This window comes from Nerophis lumbriciformis, linkage group LG09 (assembly GCF_033978685.3).
Source record: "Nerophis lumbriciformis linkage group LG09, RoL_Nlum_v2.1, whole genome shotgun sequence".
Taxonomy (NCBI): domain Eukaryota; kingdom Metazoa; phylum Chordata; class Actinopteri; order Syngnathiformes; family Syngnathidae; genus Nerophis; species Nerophis lumbriciformis.
Genome location: NC_084556.2, coordinates 4,358,406 through 4,380,868, shown reverse-complemented (window position 1 = coordinate 4,380,868; position 22,463 = coordinate 4,358,406). Strand labels below are relative to the sequence as shown.

The following is a 22,463-nucleotide window of genomic DNA, read 5'->3' as shown; positions in this document are numbered from 1 at the left end:
TAGTTATTTGCTACTCATTTATCGGGACAATTTTAGACCACAATAGTGTTCAGTGACTGTGTACGTTTAGCTTGTGTGCTTAGCTGTTGTGTAGCTACCATGTTTACTTTTTGTAAATGACCTGACTAAAATAAGAGAAAAGACCAATTTTGTGTGCTTATTGGAGGACATTTAGGGCCTGATTTACTAAAGGCGTGCGTGTACTAAAACACGTGCAAACCGGATAGCACACGCAAACCTGATCATATTAACGTGTGCAAAGTGGATTGCGAAATACTGCAGATGCTGATCATCAAAACGCCCACAATACAGGGAGGAGAAGATGCAATTATAAATATTTAGCACGCGCAATGTGATTTATCAAAACTCATCATTATTTTTGCGAGTACTACTTTGCACGTTTTGGAAGGACGTCCTGACAGTTCCACACACGGCTGCAGGATCGGTGCAGAGGGGAATCCTTCATTTTACACGTGTGCCTCAACATATTTGAATGATTTAAAAAAAAAGAAATATTAGACGTATCATCTATTCAGCAACATAATTTTATAATTTTATCGCTACCCGAGTACAAATTCAATTGATGCATTTTGGTGTCTTTTAGTATTTTTTTAAATGATGTTCTTTTTTTCCCACATAGAATACATATTATAAAAATATTTGTATATAAAAAAATTATTTAAGCATGCATTCTACAATGCGGTAAAAAAAAAGAAAAGTGTGTGTCAATGTAGATGAGCTGCAAGACTGCTTCTAAAATGCCCATAAAAAGTGGTACATGTCTACTGCTTGTTTAAAAAAACATGGCAAAACATGGAGCATGATGACATGAATGTACAGTAAATGAGTGTCTCCATGGTGACGCAAAATCCTCATATAACTAAAGCGGTCTGCGCCACTTTATAATTGCACACACAGTTTAAGTCAATCGCACTAATAGCACACGCTATTTGATAGATTGCACACGCTGTTTAGCTCGAGATATTTGGATGTTAGTAAATCAGGCCCTTAGATGTTTACTGGCTCTCCAGCTTTGCACAAGTAAACACCCTGCATCGGAAGTACTTACTTTACAAGAAAAATGCAATAATACAAGAAAACAAATCATAATTTACATTTAAAAGTCTTTTGAAAAAATAATTTTATGAGAAAATGTTGGATTTTGCAGGAACAGTCTCAATATTGCAAAAAAAAGTTGGACATTTTGTTAGAAAAAAAGTATTTTTCTGCAACGTTTGATCATGAGACGAAAGTAGCGATTCAACGAGAAAAAAAGTCACATTAATATAAAAAAATCTCAGAATTTTATGAGAAAATGTCATTTTTACAAGAAAAGCATTACAATGCGAAGAAAGACAGAAGATTATGAGAATTAAAAAAAAAAAAGAATGCAAATTGCATTTGACTATCAGGCGACGACAGGTGGAATTTTATGAAGAAATGTTGGAATTTAGAAATAGTGTGGTATGTTTGACAAGAAGAAAGTAGGGATTTTATGAGGCAAATTTTGCGAAAATAACCTCGAAATATCAAGAGAAAAACAAATTTGTACTATAGGTAATATTGAGGGGAAAAAAATTTAGTGAGACGCTACATGTTTACGAAAATAAAGTTTTTTTTTTTTTGACAAACGTAATTTTACAAGGAAAAACGTAATAATAATACGGGGGGGAAAAAGTTAGAGGTTTATCTAGCGCGCTATTGTATGCTTAGCTGTTGTGTAGCTGCTAGTTCCTATACTATCGTTTACCATGTTCACCACTTGACTTAACCCTTGTGGTAATGTTCATACTCAGCCAGCGTTTGTGGGTCTGATAGACCCGTTGCATTTTGTGGCTTTTTAATGCCTCACAATCAAACACTTTTATGTTAAAATACTGAACAGATGTTTACCTTATCCCAATAAACAACTGTTCAGTATTTTAACATAAAAGTGTTTGATTGTGAGGCATTAAAAGCCACAAAATGCAAAGGGTCCATCACACCCACAAACGCTGGCTGAGTAACAACAATATGAACGTTGCACGGAACATTTCTCTGCCAGTTTCTGCGTCCCACAAGGATTCTTCTTTTGTGTTTTTGCACCTGCGGTTCCCACACAAGGTTGCAACATTGTTTGTCAACACTGTCTGCTCTCATTTTCTCGCACATTTGACACTCTGATGTTCTGTGTACCTACACTCTGTCCTCCTCCTGTCTAGGCCTGCTGTCTGTGTGTGTGTGTGTGTGTGTGTGTGTGTGTGTGGTGTACACAGAACATCAATTTCGACACTTCTATTAGCCCCGGGTCCAGTGGACCCGAACATCTTATATGTATTAGAAATGTGTAGAGGGGGGTGTATGGTGTGTGGTCATTAAATATGTATTCTGATATATGTTCTTCACAGAAAAAAACTTGTATCGGAGATTTTAGATGCAAGCCGAGATCCTTGTTTTTTTGCCGATATTCACATAAATCTTGGATCTGGACACCCCTACTGCTATTTGCTGTCATTTTTCTCACGTTCGGTGCTCATATGGACACATACAGTATGAAAGATAAGTTAGAAAAGCATAATAAGGGACCTCCACAGTGGAGTCTAGTGCCACACATGAAACTCCTCACAATGCAAAGTACCAGAGATAGTGGTCCAATATGCAAAATCCATGCAAAAAGGGCTCAAACGAGGACCGAGATGGCACTGTTAGTTTGGGAAGGTTGTCCATTCTTTCAGCGAAGACAAAGAACGACAGATTGAAGGTGTGTCTCGCCAACAACGGACGTTCTGCACACCTTTCCTGCAGCCATGACAAACATTTCAGAAGAAGAAGTACACACAAAGTGTTTATGGGCCTGCTGCGTCTCAGGTCAGAGACTTGAGGGTCGGGCAGTGGTGTTGCCGTTACGTAGATGATGTAGCACAGGAGGGGGCAGAGCTTTCTGGGGGCCGGGCTCTTCTGAGCGGGACACAAAAAAGCGGGATTTGGCTGGCTGGCTGGTCTCTGGTCCCGTAAAGCACTTGTTCAGGGTGAAAAGGACGACAAACGCCGGCCGCTAAGCTACGACGCGGGCAAAACGTCCTTTTTTTTTTGAAGCCATGCGATTGTCGGATGTCGTCCATAGCGACCGGCGGAGAGGCGGAAGACCGGAGGCGAGGTTTTGACAGGTCAAGACGATGGCGCATGCTCGCCCAGGGCGGAGAGAGGACGCTGCGGGGCCAAGATGGCGTCCATCCAAACAGACATGGCGAAGGGCGACCGGTAGACAAGGAGCTCGGCGCGAGACAGACGCAGCCTTAAGGCGATGCATAGCCCTTGGAAACGTTGGCACATGCATGGGAGTGCACAAATGTCCGCCTGTGCACGTCATGTGATGCAGGCTGCCTTCACACTTGCGGTTCAGTTCTCTGGTCCGGAACCAACGACCACGAACGGATACTTTGGCGCGGGTAGCGTTCACACTGGTACTCGTGTCATGTGACCGAAGGCTGCGCAGTAAACAACGGAATTGTGCAGAAAGTAAAGCGTTCACATTTAACCAAACAAACCTCACTAACAGAGCACCAGAGTTCCATTTAACTGAACTAACTAAGTGTGAACTCGCCCTCAGATCGCTTCCAAGTGAACTCTGGTGCCAAATAATTATTACAGAAATAACAATTCCGGAATTTGACGAAAACTAGTTGTAGTTTTATGAGAACAGCGTCGTTCGATTATGAGAAGAAAGTCACAATTCAGCGTGAAAAAGCCACATTATGAAAAAAATCAGATACGTTTTTTTTTTTTTTTTACTTCATTTTACGAGAATTACATTCTAATATTATAAGATAAAAACTGAATTTTATGAGAAAATAAGGACTTTCACAGGAAAAATGTTGCAATAGTACAGGGGTCGGCAACCTTTACCAGTCAAAGAGCCATTTTGACCAGTTTCACAAATTATAGAAAACAATGGGAGCCGCAAAATTTTTTGGAAATTTTAAATGAAATAACACTGCATACAAAGGTTTTTTTTTTGCTTTGTGCTATGTATAAACTAGGGGTCTCAGACACGCTGCCCACATTTGTAAGCTGGTGCTGCGCGCGGGTTTTAAATGAGTGGCGCTTGTCAGCGTCATGCATGCCGTGATGGTACAGCATACAGGTAAAAGCCAGTAAATTAGAATATTTTGAAAAACTTGATTTATTTCAGTAATTGCATTCAAAAGGTGTAACTTGTACATTATATTTATTCATTGCACACAGACTGATGCATTCAAATGTTTATTTCATTTAATTTTGATGATTTGAAGTGGCAACAAATGAAAATCCAAAATTCCGTGTGTCACAAAATTAGAATATTACTTAAGGCTAATACAAAAAAGGGATTTTTAGAAATGTTGGCCAACTGAAAAGTATGAAAATGAAAAATATGAGCATGTACAATACTCAATACTTGGTTGGAGCTCCTTTTGCCTCAATTACTGCGTTAATGCGGCGTGGCATGGAGTCGATGAGTTTCTGGCACTGCTCAGGTGTTATGAGAGCCCAGGTTGCTCTGATAGTGGCCTTCAACTCTTCTGCGTTTTTGGGTCTGGCATTCTGCATCTTCCTTTTCACAATACCCCACAGATTTTCTATGGGGGGCTAAGGTCAGGGGAGTTGGCGGGCCAATTTAGAACAGAAATACCATGGTCCGTAAACCAGGCACGGGTAGATTTTGCGCTGTGTGCAGGCGCCAAGTCCTGTTGGAACTTGAAATCTCCATCTCCATAGAGCAGGTCAGCAGCAGGAAGCATGAAGTGCTCTAAAACTTGCTGGTAGACGGCTGCGTTGACCCTGGATCTCAGGAAACAGAGTGGACCGACACCAGCAGATGACATGGCACCCCAAACCATCATTGATGGTGGAAACTTTACACTAGACTTCAGGCAACGTGGATCCTGTGCCTCTCTTGTCTTCCTCCAGACTCTGGGACCTCGATTTCCAAAGGAAATGCAAAATTTGCATGGTTGGGTGATGGTTTGGGGTGCCATGTCATCTGCTGGTGTCGGTCCACTCTGTTTCCTGAGATCCAGGGTCAACGCAGCCGTCTACCAGCAAGTTTTAGAGCACTTCATGCTTCCTGCTGCTGATCTGCTCTATGGAGATGGAGATTTCAAGTTCCAACAGGACTTGGCGCCTGCACACAGCGCAAAATCTACCCGTGCCTGGTTTACGGACCATGGCATTTCTGTTCTAAATTGGCCCGCCAACTCCCCTGACCTTAGCCCCATAGAAAATCTGTGGGGTATTGTGAAAAGGAAGATGCAGAATGCCAGACCCAAAAACGCAGAAGAGTTGAAGGCCACTATCAGAGCAACCTGGGCTCTCATAACACCTGAGCAGTGCCAGAAACTCATCGACTCCATGCCACGCCGCATTAACGCAGCAATTGAGGCAAAAGGAGCTCCAACCAAGTATTGAGTATTGTACATGCTCATATTTTTCATTTTCATACTTTTCAGTTGGCCAACATTTCTAAAAATCCCTTTTTTGTATTAGCCTTAAGTAATATTCTAATTTTGTGACACACGGAATTTTGGATTTTCATTTGTTGCCACTTCAAATCATCAAAATTAAATGAAATAAACATTTGAATGCATCAGTCTGTGTGCAATGAATAAATATAATGTACAAGTTACACCTTTTGAATGCAATTACTGAAATAAATCAAGTTTTTCAAAATATTCTAATTCACTGACTTTTACCTGTATAGCACCCACTACAACCAACGTGCCTGAACAGCCCCACGTTGTATGAGGCTTCCGCTTGCTCACGTAGTTGACAGCAAGGCATACTTGGTCAAAAACCACACAGGTTACACTGACGGTGGCGGTATAAAAAAAACTTTAACACTCTTACTAATAATGCGCCACACTGTGAACACCCACCAAACAAGAATGACAAACACATTTCGGGAGAACATCTGCACCGTAACACAACGTAAACACAACAGGACAAATACCCAGAATCCCATGCAGCCCTAACTCTTCCGGGATACATTATACACCCCCGCTACCAAACCCCGCCCACCTCAACCGACGCACAGAGGGGGGTGATGTGTGAGGGAGCAGGTTTGGGGTGGGGGCGGGGTTTGGTGGTAGCAGGGGTGTATAATGTACCCCGGAAGAGTCAGGGCTGCATGGGATTCTGGGTGTTTGTTCTGTTGTGTTTATGTTGTGTTAAGGTGCAGATATTCTCCCGAAATGTGTTTGTCATTCTTGTTTGGTTTTGGTCCAAAGTGTGGCGCATTATTAGTAAGAGTGTTAAAGTTGTTTTATATGGCCACCGTCAGTGTAACCTGTGTGGCTGTTGACCAAGTATGCCTTGCTGTCACTTACGTGTTCAAGCAGAAGATGTATATTGTATAACAAGTGTTGGGCTGGCACGCTGTTAATACAGATTGTAGAGCGCGCCAAATGTTGTACCATCATGGCACGCCCTTATTATAGCTGTAAGGGTGAAATTCGGTGAATATAAATCCCGGGAGTTTACTGCGAGAGGCACTGACATTCGGAAGTCTCACGGGAAAATTGGGGGGTTCAGCAAGTAAGCTGCTGAGCCGCATCAGAGTGATCAAAGAGCCGCATGCGGCTCCGGAGCCGCGGGTTGCCGACCCCTGCAATAGTACATAAAAAAAGAAGTAATAATATGTTTTAATCAGAAAATAATTAATCCTCAATACAAATGTGTAGTTTTGGGAAGCAGGATCACGTTTATCGCATATTATCACCTTACAAGAAAGCCCAGGGCGTGTTATATTACCAGAGGCAAGTTATCTTTATTAAAAGAAAAAGTGGAATTTCATGAGAAAAGTTGTACTTTTAAGAGAAATTTAGCAGGGGAAAAAATAAGGGCGCAATTTGGAGATGTTGTAGTTTTACAAGAATCCGATTTTTGAATTATCCATCCATCCATCCATCCATCCATCCATCTTCTTCCGCTTATCCGAGGCCGGGTCACGGGGGCAGCAGCCTAAGCAGGGAAGCCCAGACTTCCCTCTCCCCAGCCACTTCCTCCAGCTCTTCCTGTGGGACCCCGAGGCGTTCCCAGGCCAGCCGGGAGACATAGTCTTCCCAACGTGTCCTGGGTCTTCCCCGCGGCCTCCTACCGGTCGGACGTGCCCTAAACACCTCCCTAGGGAGGCGTTCAGGTGGCATCCTTGACCAGATGCCCGAACCACCTCATCTGGCTCCTCTCGATGTGGAGGAGCAGCGGCTTGACTTTGAGCTCATCCCGGATGGCAGAGCTTCTCACCCTATCGCTAAGGGAGAGCCCCGCCACCCGGCGGAGGAAACTCATTTCGGCCGCTTGTACCCGTGATCTTGTCCTTTCGGTCATAACCCAAAGCTCATGACCATAGGTGAGGATGGGAACGTAGATCGACCGGTAAATTGAGAGCTTTGCCTTCCGGCTCAGCTCCTTCTTCACCACAACGGATCGATACAGCGTCCGCATTACTGAAGACGCCGCACCGATCCGCCTGTCGATCTCACGATCCACTCTTCCCTCACTCGTGAACAAGACTCCGAGGTACTTGAACTCCTCCACTTGGGGCAAGATCTCCTCCCCAACCCGGAGATGGCACTCCACCCTTGTCCGGGCGATTTTTGAATTACACAGAGGGAATTGGAATTTTATTTTTTTTTAAATGTTGGAATTTTGTGAAAGTAGCGTGTTGACATAATGGGGAAAAAAGTAATTTTGCAGGAAACAAAGTCGTATTACAATGAGGGGAAAAAAGTCTGAAACTAATAAGATTGCAATTTTACGAAAATAATGTCATAATTGTATTTATTTATTATTAGAAAGTTGAACAGTTGCAATAATCAGCTGTATAATCACTCGCCATACAGGAATAGACCGCTTCTATGTTAGCTATCTCTCTTTGTTTATAATGTATATTTTCTGCTGGATCTACTCTCTATTTTATGCTGCAGCTGTTACATGTACTATAGTATTGTACATCATAATTGGGATTTGTTTTATATTGTATTTATTATATAAACATATTATACATGGTAATTGAGATTTGTTATATTGTGTATATTATGTAATAATATAATATCATATAATAATATATCAGTATATATTATATACTGTATATATAATATGTAAATGTTACATATATGTTTTATTTTATATTGCTACTATGGTACATTTTTAGTCTACTTTATACCTTTTGTTTTTGCCCTCTTTTTGTGCCCTTGTGTGCATTATCCTTTCCATCCTTATCCTTTCCATCCTTTGTAACTGAGATGCTGTTTGGAACAATTTCCCTTGTGGATCATTAAAGTTTGTCTCAGTCTAAGTCTTAAGCAATATACTTTTTAGGGGTGTCAAAAAAAAAATCGATTTTCATATGAATTGCAATTCCTATGTGTAACAATTAAAAAAAAAAAAAAAAATCCATCCATTTTCTACCACTTGTCCCTTTCGGGGTCGTGGGTGGAGCCTATCTCAGCTGCATTCAAAAATGGATTACAAAAAAATACAAATAATTTTTCTTCTTCTTCCAAAAGTAAATGTTTAGGTAGAATCTTATCAAACAGGACCAGTTTTCTTTTAAGTAATATAGAACTTTATCAGAGCTGTTAATCAGAGAACTGGCACTCAATGTTATTAAAAAAGTATTAATTTTGACTTAAGAATCATTTTAAATCGAGAATCAATTCTGAATCAGATTATTACAACCAAGAATCGAATCGAATCATGTGGTGCCCAAAGATTCACAGCCCTAATAATCATAATTATAAAATATATTGTGCAATTATAAACAAAATAAGTCATAACTTTGAGAAGTTGTAGTTTTACGAGAATAGCATTTAAAAATCATGCAAAGTAAGTGATTTTTCTCGTGAGAAAATTATAATCTTGTATTGTTACGAGAATTGTTTTTTGGTGGTAATTTAGCAGGAAATAAGTTTTTTTTTTAAGTATAGATTTCTCGAGAAAAGGTGTCATTTTACGACCATAATAAGGATAAAAAATGTTGCACAAATATCACGTTAACATCATGAGAACAAATTTGGAATTCTACGAGGCACCGGTAAGAATTTTGTAAGAAGAACCCCGTGATAAACGGGGAAAAAAAGCCGTAATTTGTAATTTAATTTCGTCATTTTCACAAGTTTTAGTTTAAGAGACTCGCATCTTCACATTAGCCTTTCCAAACTGACCCTGCCCAAGGTGTCTCTTATTTATTTTTTTATTTATTTTTTCTAATAAAATTGTTTTTATCGTCCCTCCTCCCCCAGCCCCCCCCACCCCCACACACACATGTAAAGCGACTTTGGGTATTTAGAAAAGCGCTATATAAATCCCAGGTATTATTATTATTATTATTATTATCTTCAAATCTCGCAAAGAAAGGTAGAATTTTCCGAGAATGGCGTTTTAATATAACGTGAAAAAAGTTGAAAGTGCGTTGACAACCTTGTAATTATACGACAATAATGTCACCATTTTAGGATAAAAGAGTTGAAATTTATCAGGAAAAAAGTTATATTTAAAAAATTAAATTGTAATTTAAGCAAGTGTAGTTTTTATGAGAATAAGATTTTAATATCACGTAAAAAAAAAATTTTTTTTAGCGAGACTAAAAATTACAATTTTTTTTTATTATGAATATTAAAACTCATTTTTATACTCTAGCCTTTAAATATACCCTCTTTTAGACCAGTTGATCTGCCGCCTCTTTTCTGCTCTGCCCCCCCTCTCCTGCGTGGAGACATTATAAGGTGACCACAGATGACGCGCTAGCTGTTCGGGGTGGACCACTCATCTGTGCATCAGCTGGGGCCACTATGTACTGGACACTCACACCATTAACTAGATCCGCAGATGTGGGGGTCCCCACATCTGCGGTCCCCTCCGAGGTTTCTCATTGTTATCCCATTGGGTTGAGTTTTTTCTTGCCCTGATGTGGGATCTGAGCCGAGGATGTCGTTGTGGCTTGTGCAGCCCTTTGAGACACTTGTGATTAAGGGCTATATAAATACACGTTGATTGATTGATTGATTGATTGATTGATACTACAAAATGAAGTCGTCATTTTGAAAAAAAAGTGGTAGTTTTACAATAACAGCGTCTTGATATTACTAACAAGAGAACAGAACCGCACCAGAGTTCACTTGCGAGCGAGATATTGGTCTCGGTCCGCATGTTTGGTGCACAATCACGATCACATTTGACCACACGAGCAGAACAAACGCACCAGAGATCGCTTTTAACCGAACCAAACCTGACAAGTGTGAACGCACCCTAAAAAAAAGAAAGCTGTTCCGTTTTGGCCACTCTTTTTTTTTTCTTCTTTTTTTTTGAGTTGCTGTAGGCAACTTGAATTATACTTCATAATAATAATAAGAATAAGAATAAGACCTGCAGCAGCGACACGGAGTGAAGAGATTGACGTAAAAGGCCATTAAAAAGTCCATGTAGAGGAATGGCGGTCAGATGTTGGTGAGCGTGGTGGAGGTGATGAGGCGCACAGTGAGCGTGCCCGGGAGGTCGTTGTCCTGGCGGTTGCCTTTGTCGCGCAGGTGGAGCGTGTGCTGCTCCTGCCGCTCGTTTGGGTCGCTGAACATGACCACCTGGCCCAGGAAGGTGTCCACGATCATGTTCTTGTTGTAGATCTGATCCCAAAGAGCAAGCCCGAGAGAGCGCGGGACAGAAGCAGCAAGGAAAGAGGGGAAAAAGGAGAAAAGGGAAATAAGATCGAGTGGAATTGAAGCTTGAAAGAGAAACAGCTGATGAAGCGGAGAAATAGGCGCGATTAATCAATTGATTGGAGTTGTCGTCTAGAGTTGTATACAGGTAAAAGCCAGTAAATTAGAATATTTTGAAAAACTTGATTTATTTCAGTAATTGCATTCAAAAGGTGTAACTTGTACATTATATTTATTCATTGCACACAGACTGATGCATTCAAATGTTTATTTCATTTAATTTTGATGATTTGAAGTGGCAACAAATGAAAATCCAAAATTCCGTGTGTCACAAAATTAGAATATTACTTAAGGCTAATACAAAAAAGGGATTTTTAGAAATGTTGGCCAACTGAAAAGTATGAAAATGAAAAATATGAGCATGTACAATACTCAATACTTGGTTGGAGCTCCTTTTGCCTCAATTACTGCGTTAATGCGGCGTGGCATGGAGTCGATGAGTTTCTGGCACTGCTCAGGTGTTATGAGAGCCCAGGTTGCTCTGATAGTGGCCTTCAACTCTTCTGCGTTTTTGGGTCTGGCATTCTGCATCTTCCTTTTCACAATACCCCACAGATTTTCTATGGGGCTAAGGTCAGGGGAGTTGGCGGGCCAATTTAGAACAGAAATACCATGGTCCGTAAACCAGGCACGGGTAGATTTTGCGCTGTGTGCAGGCGCCAAGTCCTGTTGGAACTTGAAATCTCCATCTCCATAGAGCAGGTCAGCAGCAGGAAGCATGAAGTGCTCTAAAACTTGCTGGTAGACGGCTGCGTTGACCCTGGATCTCAGGAAACAGAGTGGACCGACACCAGCAGATGACATGGCACCCCAAACCATCACCCAACCATGCAAATTTTGCATTTCCTTTGGAAATCGAGGTCCCAGAGTCTGGAGGAAGACAGGAGAGGCACAGGATCCACGTTGCCTGAAGTCTAGTGTAAAGTTTCCACCATCAGTGATGGTTTGGGGTGCCATGTCATCTGCTGGTGTCGGTCCACTCTGTTTCCTGAGATCCAGGGTCAACGCAGCCGTCTACCAGCAAGTTTTAGAGCACTTCATGCTTCCTGCTGCTGACCTGCTCTATGGAGATGGAGATTTCAAGTTCCAACAGGACTTGGCGCCTGCACACAGCGCAAAATCTACCCGTGCCTGGTTTACGGACCATAGTATTTCTGTTCTAAATTGGCCCGCCAACTCCCCTGACCTTAACCCCATAGAATATCTGTGGGGTATTGTGAAAAGGAAGATGCAGAATGCCAGACCCAAAAACGCAGAAGAGTTGAAGGCCACTATCAGAGCAACCTGGGCTCTCATAACACCTGAGCAGTGCCAGAAACTCATCGACTCCATGCCACGCCGCATTAACGCAGTAATTGAGGCAAAAGGAGCTCCAACCAAGTATTGAGTATTGTACATGCTCATATTTTTCATTTTCATACTTTTCAGTTGGCCAACATTTCTAAAAATCCCTTTTTTGTATTAGCCTTAAGTAATATTCTAATTTTGTGACACACGGAATTTTGGATTTTCATTTGTTGCCACTTCAAATCATCAAAATTAAATGAAATAAACATTTGAATGCATCAGTCTGTGTGCAATGAATAAATATAATGTACAAGTTACACCTTTTGAATGCAATTACTGAAATAAATCAAGTTTTTCAAAATATTCTAATTTACTGGCTTTTACCTGTATGTAACACAGATATTCTCAAAGTCAATATTTGTCTGCTAAGTCCTGCCCCTTTTTAAACAACGGCAGCAATGTTTTTCAACCAACCTAGCTTCAAGTTGGCACATCTGTGCTGGTGAGAACTAAATTCCACGGCGATCCGGTCGAACCCCCTAAATTTGTGTATCACACGAAGAAAGTCGGAATGGCAATAAGAAAATGTAGGAATTTGGCGAGAAAGCACTCATATTATTACGAGAAACACATCGTAATTTAGTGTGGTAAAAGTCATATTTCTCGCAAAAAAAAAGTCGTCATTTTAAGAGAATGTCGTGATTTTAAGAAAAAAGTTGTAATTTAACGGAAAAAAGTAACATTAAATCATTAAACATTAAAGTCGTAATTTAGGAAAAAAGTCGGAATTTGATGAGATTTTATTAGAATTATGCAAAGAACGACATCATTTTACATGAGAAAAAGAAGCAGTAATTTAGCAGGAAAAAAGTAATAGGACGAAAATAAAGTCGTAATTTTGAGAAAAAGTTAGCACACCTGTTGATTCATATTCAAATATTAATCTGCTTTGGTCGACTGAGAATGGTTACTTCAGGGTGGTAACAGGACCAAAAAAAAGTCATATTACTAAAATAAAGTCAGAATTTTGAGAGGTTGTAGTTTTACCAGAAAGTAAAAGTAGGATTTTTGCGAGGATATCCGTGTAAATGTATGAGAAAAAAGGTTGTTATTTTGCAGAGAAGAAGTCATATTGCTATGAAAAAACAGTCGGATCTTTATTCTTCGGAACTTCAAAATGTAGGAATTTGGCGAGAAAGCCCTCGTATTATTACGACAAACAAATCGTAATTTAGTGTAGTAAAAGTCATATTTCTCGTAAAAAAAAAAAAAAGTTGTCATTTTAAGAGAATAATGTCGTCATTTTAAGAAAAAAATTGTAATTTAGCGGAAAAAAGTAACATTATAAAAATAAAGTCGTAATTTTGACAAGGACCCCGATATCATGCAAAAAAGTCGGAATTTTATGAGATTCTATTAGAATTATGCAAAGAACGACATCATTTTACATGAGAAAAAGAAGCAGTAATTTAGCAGGAAAAAAGTAATAGGACAAAAATAAAGTCGTCATTTTGAGGAAAAGTTAGCACACCTGTTGATTCATATTCAAATATTAATCTGCTTTGGTCCACTGAGAATGGTTACTTCAGGGTGGTAACAGGAATTAAATAGGACCAATAAAAGGTCACATTACTAAAATAAAGTCCGAATTTTGAGAGGTTGTAGATTTACGAGAAAGTAAAAGTAGGATTTTTGCGAGGATATCCGTGTAAATGTATGAGAAAAAAGGTTGTTATTTTGCAGAGAAGAAGTCATATTGCTATGAAAAAACAGTCGGATCTTTATTCTTCGGAACTTCAAAATGTAGGAATTTGGCGAGAAAACCCTCGGATTATTACGACAAACAAATCCTAATTTAGTGTAGTAAAAGTCATATTTCTCGTAAAAAAAAAACAGTTGTCATTTTAAGAGAATAATGTCGTCATTTTAAGAAAAAAGTTGTAATTTAGCGGAAAAAAGTAACATTATGAAAATAAAGTCGTAATTTTGACAAGGACCCTGATATCATGCAAAAAAGTCGGAATTTTTATGAGATTTTATTAGAATTATGCAAAGAACGACATCATTTTACATGAGAAAAAGAAGCAGTAATTTTGCAGGAAAAAAGTAATAGGACAAAAATAAAGTCCTCATTTTGAGAAAAAGTTAGCACACCTGTTGATTCATATTCAAATATTAATCTGCTTTGGTCCACTGAGAATGGTTACTTCAGGGTGGTAACAGGAATGAAATGGGACCCAAAAAAAGGCATATTACTAAAATAAAGTCAGAATTTTGAGAGGTTGTAGTTTTACGAGAAAGTAAATGTAGGATTTTTACGAGGATATCCGTGTAAATGTATGAGAAAAAAGGTTGTTATTTTGCAGAGAAGAAGTCATATTGCTATGAAAAAACAGTCGGATCTTTATTCTTCGGAACTTCAAAATGTTGGAATTTGGCGAGAAAGCCCTCGTATTATTACGACAAACAAATCCTAATTTAGTGTAGTAAAAGTCATATTTCTCGTAAAAAAAAAAAAAAGTTGTCATTTTAAGAGAATAATGTCGTCATTTTAAGAAAAAAATTGTAATTTAGCGGAAAAAAGTAACATTATAAAAATAAAGTCGTAATTTTGACAAGGACCCCGATATCAAGCAAAAAAGTCGGAATTTTATGAGATTTTATTAGAATTATGCAAAGAACGACATCATTTTACATGAGAAAAAGAAGCAGTAATTTAGCAGGAAAAAAGTAATAGGACAAAAATAAAGTCGTAATTTTGAGAAAAAGTTAGCACACCTGTTGATTCATATTCAAATATTAATCTGCTTTGGTCGACTGAGAATGGTTACTTCAGGGTGGTAACAGGAATGAAACTGGACCTAAAAAAAGTCATATTACTAAAATAAAGTCCGAATTTTGAGAGGTTGTAGTTTTACCAGAAAGTAAAAGTAGGATTTTTGCGAGGATATCCGTGTAAATGTATGAGAAAAAAGGTTGTTGTTTTGCAGAGAAGAAGTCATATTGCTATGAAAAAACAGTCTGATCTTTATTCTTCGGAACTTCAAAATGTAGGAATTTGGCGAGAAAACCCTCGTATTATTACGACAAACAAATTGTAATTTAGTGTAGTAAAAGTCATACTTCTCGTAAAAAAAAAACAGTTGTCATTTTAAGAGAATAATGTCGTCATTTTAAGAAAAAAGTTGTAACTTAGCGGAAAAAGTAACATTATAAAAATAAAGTCGTAATTTTGACAAGGACCCTGATATCAAGCAAAAAAGTCGGAATTTTATGAGATTTTATTAGAATTATGCAAAGAACGACATCATTTTACATGAGAAAAAGAAGCAGTAATTTAGCAGGAAAAAAGTAATAGGACAAAAATAAAGTCGTAATTTTGAGAGAAAGTTAGCACACCTGTTGATTCATATTCAAATATTAATCTGCTTTGGTCCACTGAGAATGGTTACTTCAGGGTGGTAACAGCAATAAAACGGGACCAAAAAAAAGTCACATTACTAAAATAAAGTCCGAATTTTGAGAGGTTGTAGTTTTACCAGAAAGTAAAAGTAGGATTTTTGCGAGGATATCCGTGTAAATGTATGAGAAAAAAGGTTGTTATTTTGCAGAGAAGAAGTCATATTGCTATGAAAAAACAGTCGGATCTTTATTCTTCGGAACTTCAAAATGTTGGAATTTGGCGAGAAAGCCCTCGTATTATTACGACAAACAAATCGTAATTTAGTGTAGTAAAAGTCATATTTCTCGTAAAAAAAAAAAAAAGTTGTCATTTTAAGAGAATAATGTCGTCATTTTAAGAAAAAAGTTGTAACTTAGCGGAAAAAAGTAACATTATAAAAATAAAGTCGTAATTTTGACAAGGACCCCGATATCAAGCAAAAAAGTCGGAATTTTATGAGATTTTATTAGAATTATGCAAAGAACGACATCATTTTACATGAGAAAAAGAAGCAGTAATTTAGCAGGAAAAAAGTAATAGGACAAAAATAAAGTCGTCATTTTGAGAAAAAGTTAGCACACCTGTTGATTCATATTCAAATATTAATCTGCTTTGGTCCACTGAGAATGGTTACTTCAGGGTGGTAACAGGAATGAAACTGGACCTAAAAAAAGTCATATTACTAAAATAAAGTCAGAATTTTGAGAGGTTGTAGTTTTACCAGAAAGTAAAAGTAGGATTTTTGCGAGGATATCCGTGTAAATGTATGAGAAAAAAGGTTGTTATTTTGCAGAGAAGAAGTCATATTGCTATGAAAAAAAAGTCGGATCTTTATTCTTCGGAACTTCAAAATGTTGGAATTTGGCGAGAAAGCCCTCGTATTATTACGACAAACAAATCCTAATTTAGTGTAGTAAAAGTCATATTTCTCGTAAAAAAAAAAAAAAAGTTGTCATTTTAAGAGAATAATGTCATCATTTTAAGAAAAAAGTTGTAACTTAGCGGAAAAAAGTAACATTATAAAAATAAAGTCGTAATTTTGACAAGGACCCTGATATCAAGCAAACAAGTCGGAATTTTATGAGATTTTATCAGAATTATGCAAAGAACGACATCATTTTACATGAGAAAAAGAAGCAGTAATTTAGCAGGAAAAAAGTAATAGGACAAAAATAAAGTCGTAATTTTGAGAAAAAGTTAGCACACCTGTTGATTCATATTCAAATATTAATCTGCTTTGGTCCACTGAGAATGGTTACTTCAGGGTGGTAACAGGAATGAAACTGGACCTAAAAAAAGTCATATTACTAAAATAAAGTCCGAATTTTGAGAGGTTGTAGTTTTACGAGAAAGTAAAAGTAGGATTTTTACGAGGATATCCGTGTAAATGTATGAGAAAAAAGGTTGTTATTTTGCAGAGAAGAAGTCATATTGCTATGAAAAAACAGTCGGATCTTTATTCTACGGAACTTCAAAATGTAGGAATTTGGCGAGAAAACCCTCGGATTATTACGACAAACAAATTGTAATTTAGTGTAGTAAAAGCCATATTTCTCGTAAAAAAAAAAAAACAGTTGTCATTTTAAGAGAATAATGTCGTCATTTTAAGAAAAAAGTTGTAATTTAGCGGAAAAAAGTAACATTATAAAAATAAAGTCGTAATTTCAACAAGGACCCGAATATCACGCAAACAAGTCGGAATTTTAGGAGATTTTATTAGAATTATGCAAAGAACGACATCATTTTACATGAGAAAAAGAAGCAGTAATTTACCAGGAAAAAAGTAATAGGACAAAAATAAAGTCGTCATTTTGAGGAAAAGTTAGCACACCTGTTGATTCATATTCAAATATTAATCTGCTTTGGTCGATTGAGAATGGTTACTTCAGGGTGGTAACAGGAATGAAATAGGACCAATAAAAGGTCACATTACTAAAATAAAGTCCGAATTTTGAGAGGTTGTAGTTTTACCAGAAAGTAAAAGTAGGATTTTTGCGAGGATATCCGTGTAAATGTATGAGAAAAAAGGTTGTTATTTTGCAGAGAAGAAGTCATATTGCTATGAAAAAACAGTCGGATCTTTATTCTTCGGAACTTCAAAATGTAGGAATTTGGCGAGAAAGCCCTCGTATTATTACGACAAACAAATTGTAATTTAGTGTAGTAAAAGTCATAATTCTCGTAAAAAAAAAAAAGTTGTAATTTTAAGAGAATCATTTCGTAATTTTAAGAAAAAAGTTGTAATTTAGCGGAAAAAAGTAACATTATAAAAATAAAGTCGTAATTTCAACAAGGACCCGAATATCACGCAAACAAGTCAGAATTTTAGGAGATTTTATTAGAATTATGCAAAGAACGACATCATTTTACAAGAGAAAAAGAAGCAGTAATTTACCAGGAAAAAAGTAATAGGACAAAAATAAAGTCGTCATTTTGAGGAAAAGTTAGCACACCTGTTGATTCATATTCAAATATTAATCTGCTTTGGTCCACTGAGAATGGTTACTTCAGGGTGGTAACAGGAATGAAATGGGACCAAAAAAAAGGCATATTACTAAAATAACGTCCGAATTTTGAGAGGTTGTAGTTTTACGAGAAAGTAAAAGTAGGATTTTTGCGAGGATATCCGTGTAAATGTATGAGAAAAAACTTTGTTATTTTGCAGAGAAGAAGTCATATTGCTATGAAAAAACAGTCGGATCTTTATTCTTCGGAACTTCAAAATGTAGGAATTTGGCGAGAAAACCCTCGTATTATTACAACAAACAAATCGTAATTTAGTGTAGTAAAAGTCATATTTCTCGTAAAAAAAAAAACAGTTGTCATTTTAAGAGAATAATGTCGTCATTTTAAGAAAAAAGTTGTAATTTAGCGGAAAAAAGTAACATAAAAATAAAGTCGTAATTTTGACAAGGACCGATATCACGCAAAAAAGTCTGAATTTTATGATATTTTTTTAGAATTATGCAAAGAACGACATCATTTTACATGAGAAAAAGAAGCAGTAATTTAGCAGGAAAAAAGTAATAGGACAAAAATAAAGTCGTCATTTTGAGAAAAAGTTAGCACACCTGTTGATTCATATTCAAATATTAATCTGCTTTGGTCCACTGAGAATGGTTACTTCAGGGTGGTAACAGGAATGAAATGGGACCAAAAAAAAGGCATATTACTAAAATAACGTCCGAATTTTGAGAGGTTGTAGTTTTACGAGAAAGTAAAAGTAGGATTTTTGCGAGGATATCCGTGTAAATGTATGAGAAAAAAGGTTGTTATTTTGCAGAGAAGAAGTCATATTGCTATGAAAAAACAGTCGGATCTTTATTCTTCGGAACTTCAAAATGTAGGAATTTGGCGAGAAAGCCCTCGTATTATTACGACAAACAAATCGTAATTTAGTGTAGTAAAAGTCATATTTCTCGTAAAAAAAAAAAAAAAAGTTGTCATTTTAAGAGAATAATGTCGTCATTTTAAGAAAAAAGTTGTAACTTAGCGGAAAAAAGTAACATAAATAAAGTCGTAATTTTGACAAGGACCCCGATATCAAGCAAAAAAGTCGGAATTTTATGAGATTTTATTAGAATTATGCAAAGAACGACATCATTTTACAAGAGAAAAAGAAGCAGTAATTTAGCAGGAAAAAAGTAATAGGACAAAAATAAAGTCGTCATTTTGAGAAAAAGTTAGCACACCTGTTGATTCATATTCAAATATTAATCTGCTTTGGTCGATTGAGAATGGTTACTTCAGGGTGGTAACAGGAATGAAACTGGACCTAAAAAAAGTCATATTACTAAAATAACGTCCGAATTTTGAGAGGTTGTAGTTTTACCAGAAAGTAAAAGTAGGATTTTTGCGAGGATATCCGTGTAAATGTATGAGAAAAAAGGTTGTTATTTTGCAGAGAAGAAGTCATATTGCTATGAAAAAACAGTCGGATCTTTATTTTTTCTTCGGAACTTCAAAATGTAGGAATTTGGCGAGAAAGCCCTCGTATTATTACGACAAACAAATCGTAATTTAGTGTAGTAAAAGTCATAATTCTCGTAAAAAAAAAAAAAAAGTTGTCATTTTAAGAGAATAATGTCGTCATTTTAAGAAAAAAGTTGTAATTTAGCGGAAAAAAGTAACATTATAAAAATAAAGTCGTAATTTTGACAAGGACCCCGATATCACGCAAAAAAGTCGGAATTTTATGAGATTTTATTAGAATTATGCAAAGAACGACATCATTTTACATGAGAAAAAGAAGCAGTAATTTAGCAGGAAAAAAGTAATAGGACAAAAATAAAGTCGTCATTTTGAGAAAAAGTTAGCACACCTGTTGATTCATATTCAAATATTAATCTGCTTTGGTCCACTGAGAATGGTTACTTCAGGGTGGTAACAGGAATGAAACGGGACCAAAAAAAAGTCATATTACTAAAATAAAGTCAGAATTTTGAGAGGTTGTAGTTTTACCAGAAAGTAAATGTAGGATTTTTACGAGGATATCCGTGTAAATGTATGAGAAAAAAGGTTGTTATTTTGCAGAGAAGAAGTCATATCGCTATGAAAAAACAGTCGGATCTTTATTCTTCGGAACTTCAAAATGTAGGAATTTGTCGAGAAAGCCCTCGTATTATTACGACAAACAAATTGTAATTTAGTGTAGTAAAAGTCATAATTCTCGTAAAAAAAAACAAGTTGTAATTTTAAGAGAATCATTTCGTAATTTTAAGAAAAAAGTTGTAATTTAGCGGAAAAAAGTAACATTATAAAAATAAAGTCGTAATTTCAACAAGGACCCGAATATCACGCAAACAAGTCGGAATTTTAGGAGATTTTATTAGAATTATGCAAAGAACGACATCATTTTACATGAGAAAAAGAAGCAGTAATTTAGCAGGAAAAAAGTAATAGGACAAAAATAAAGTCGTCATTTTGAGGAAAAGTTAGCACACCTGTTGATTCATATTCAAATATTAATCTGCTTTGGTCCACTGAGAATGGTTACTTCAGGGTGGTAACAGCAATAAAACGGGACCAAAAAAAAGTCACATTACTAAAATAAAGTCAGAATTTTGAGAGGTTGTAGTTTTACGAGAAAGTAAAAGTAGGATTTTTGCGAGGATATCCGTGTAAATGTATGAGAAAAAAGGTTGTTATTTTGCAGAGAAGAAGTCATATTGCTATGAAAAAACAGTCGGATCTTTATTCTTCGGAACTTCAAAATGTTGGAATTTGGCGAGATAAAAGTCATAGTTCTATTAAAAAAAAGTCGGAATTTCATGAAAAATGTTGTCATTTTACGAAAATAATGTCGCAATTTTAGGATTAAAAAAAGTTGTAATTTAGTAGGAAAAAAGTAATATAAAAATAAAGTTGTAACTTTAACTAAAATAGGATCTTAATCTCAAGCAAATAAGCAGAATTTTTAATGAAAAAATGTTATTAACATAATTTTAGGAGGAAAAAGAAGCAGTATTTTGGCAGCAAAAGTCACACTACACAAATAACGTCGTAATTTTGAGAAGAAGTTACCACGCCTGTACAATTGGTACCCCAAATGTTGTTCAGCGTCGCCATAGCAACTCAATGGCTTCGTGTGCCCATCCTGACGCAACCCTTACATTTATCTGGGCCTGGGACTAGCATTGGCATTGCCCTTGCTGGGAATCGAACCCGTGTACCCTTACACCATTCGAGTAATTGCTCTACCAAAAAGTTGTCGAGTCATATTTCATATCTGAAACTGTTAGGTAGCCATCTCTAAATTAGGACGATACCTGAAGGGGCGGAGCTGGAGTTTGATTGGCCGACAGAGAATGGTCATTTACAGGAATGGGAGGAAAAAAGGATTAATGAAGATTGGCGCGGGTTGGGAGAGTGGCCGTTAGAGATGCGCGGATAGGCAATTTATTTCATCCGCAACCGCGTCAGAAAGTCGTCAACCATCCGCCATCCACCCGATGTAACGTTTGATCAGAACTGCACCCGCCCGCCATCCGCCCGTTGTTATATATCTAATATTAATAAAAATTAAAAAAAAGGGTGAAAACTACGCGAATTGCACCTTGTGCAGACAAGATTTTTCGATCGGACACTGAGGAATTAGCGATGTAAAAGACCACGTTGGGACAAAAAAACACAAGTCTAATGCCGTTGCTAGCGATACAAGTGGAAAACTTTCAACGTTTTTCGTCGCCCAAACAGATTCTTTGGATGTGATAAATGCCGAAGTTTTATTTACGGAGGCAATAATTGAACATGGACTTCCAATCGCACTGGCTGATCACATGGGACAGTTAATAATGTAATGCAACCTTTAAAAATCATTACGCGGTGATCGCGATCCCAAAAATAAACTTTTCTTGCATGATAATGTCCAGAAAAATTCGCTTTATATTACTATAGAGTCATTTTAACGAATGAGTTTGATGGTTTATCACAAACCTTAAATGAAATTCCATGGCCACCGTCCTGCTCTCTATATCAACCAGGGTGAGCCCCACCCCTTTCGTGAGCGCACTGCGCGCGGAGTGACCCCTGTTACGCGCCCCCGGCAACAGGGGTGGCAAGCAGGTAAGCTGCGCGGGCGGAGCGCGCGGAGTGACCCATGTTACGAGCCCCCGGCCACGGGGGTGGCGGGCAGGTAAGCTGCTTACCTGCTGCGCGTGACGCCGGCCGCGGCGAAAGCGGACGAGGCGGGGTGTCGGTGCGGTGGGCGCGGTAGTGACCCTGGACGTGCGTCGGGCCCTTCTCGCGGATCGCCTCAGCTACGGCTCCCGGTGGGGCCCTCTCGGGGGAAGGGGCCTCGGTCCCGGACCCCGGCGAGGCGTCCCTTCTCCGCTCTGTAAAAGTGTCCATCTCTTTTCTTTTTTTTTTCTTCTGTTGTGGCATATGCAGCAGGTGCCTGCTCGTTTTTCGTATGTGGGTAACAACATTTAACTATGTATATATATTTCCCAATTGGTTTAACTGCCACCCGCAAAAAAAAAAAAAAAAAAAAAAAATCTAATTAATCC

The 22,463-nt window shown here is 37.7% G+C and overlaps 1 protein-coding gene across 2 annotated transcripts in view; it reads right to left on the bottom strand.

Annotated features, from left to right (window-relative positions):
* Positions 1 to 8,016: 8,016 nt before the first annotated feature.
* Positions 8,017 to 22,463, bottom strand: part of capn5b (calpain 5b) — a 172,561-nt gene continuing 158,114 nt past the window's right edge. For both annotated transcript variants that reach the window (XM_061962782.2, XM_061962783.2), the window contains exon 14: positions 8,017 to 10,634. In XM_061962782.2, coding sequence (XP_061818766.1) covers positions 10,452 to 10,634 — 183 coding nt within the window. In that variant the 3' untranslated portion in view covers positions 8,017 to 10,451. The remainder of the gene's footprint in view (positions 10,635 to 22,463) is intronic.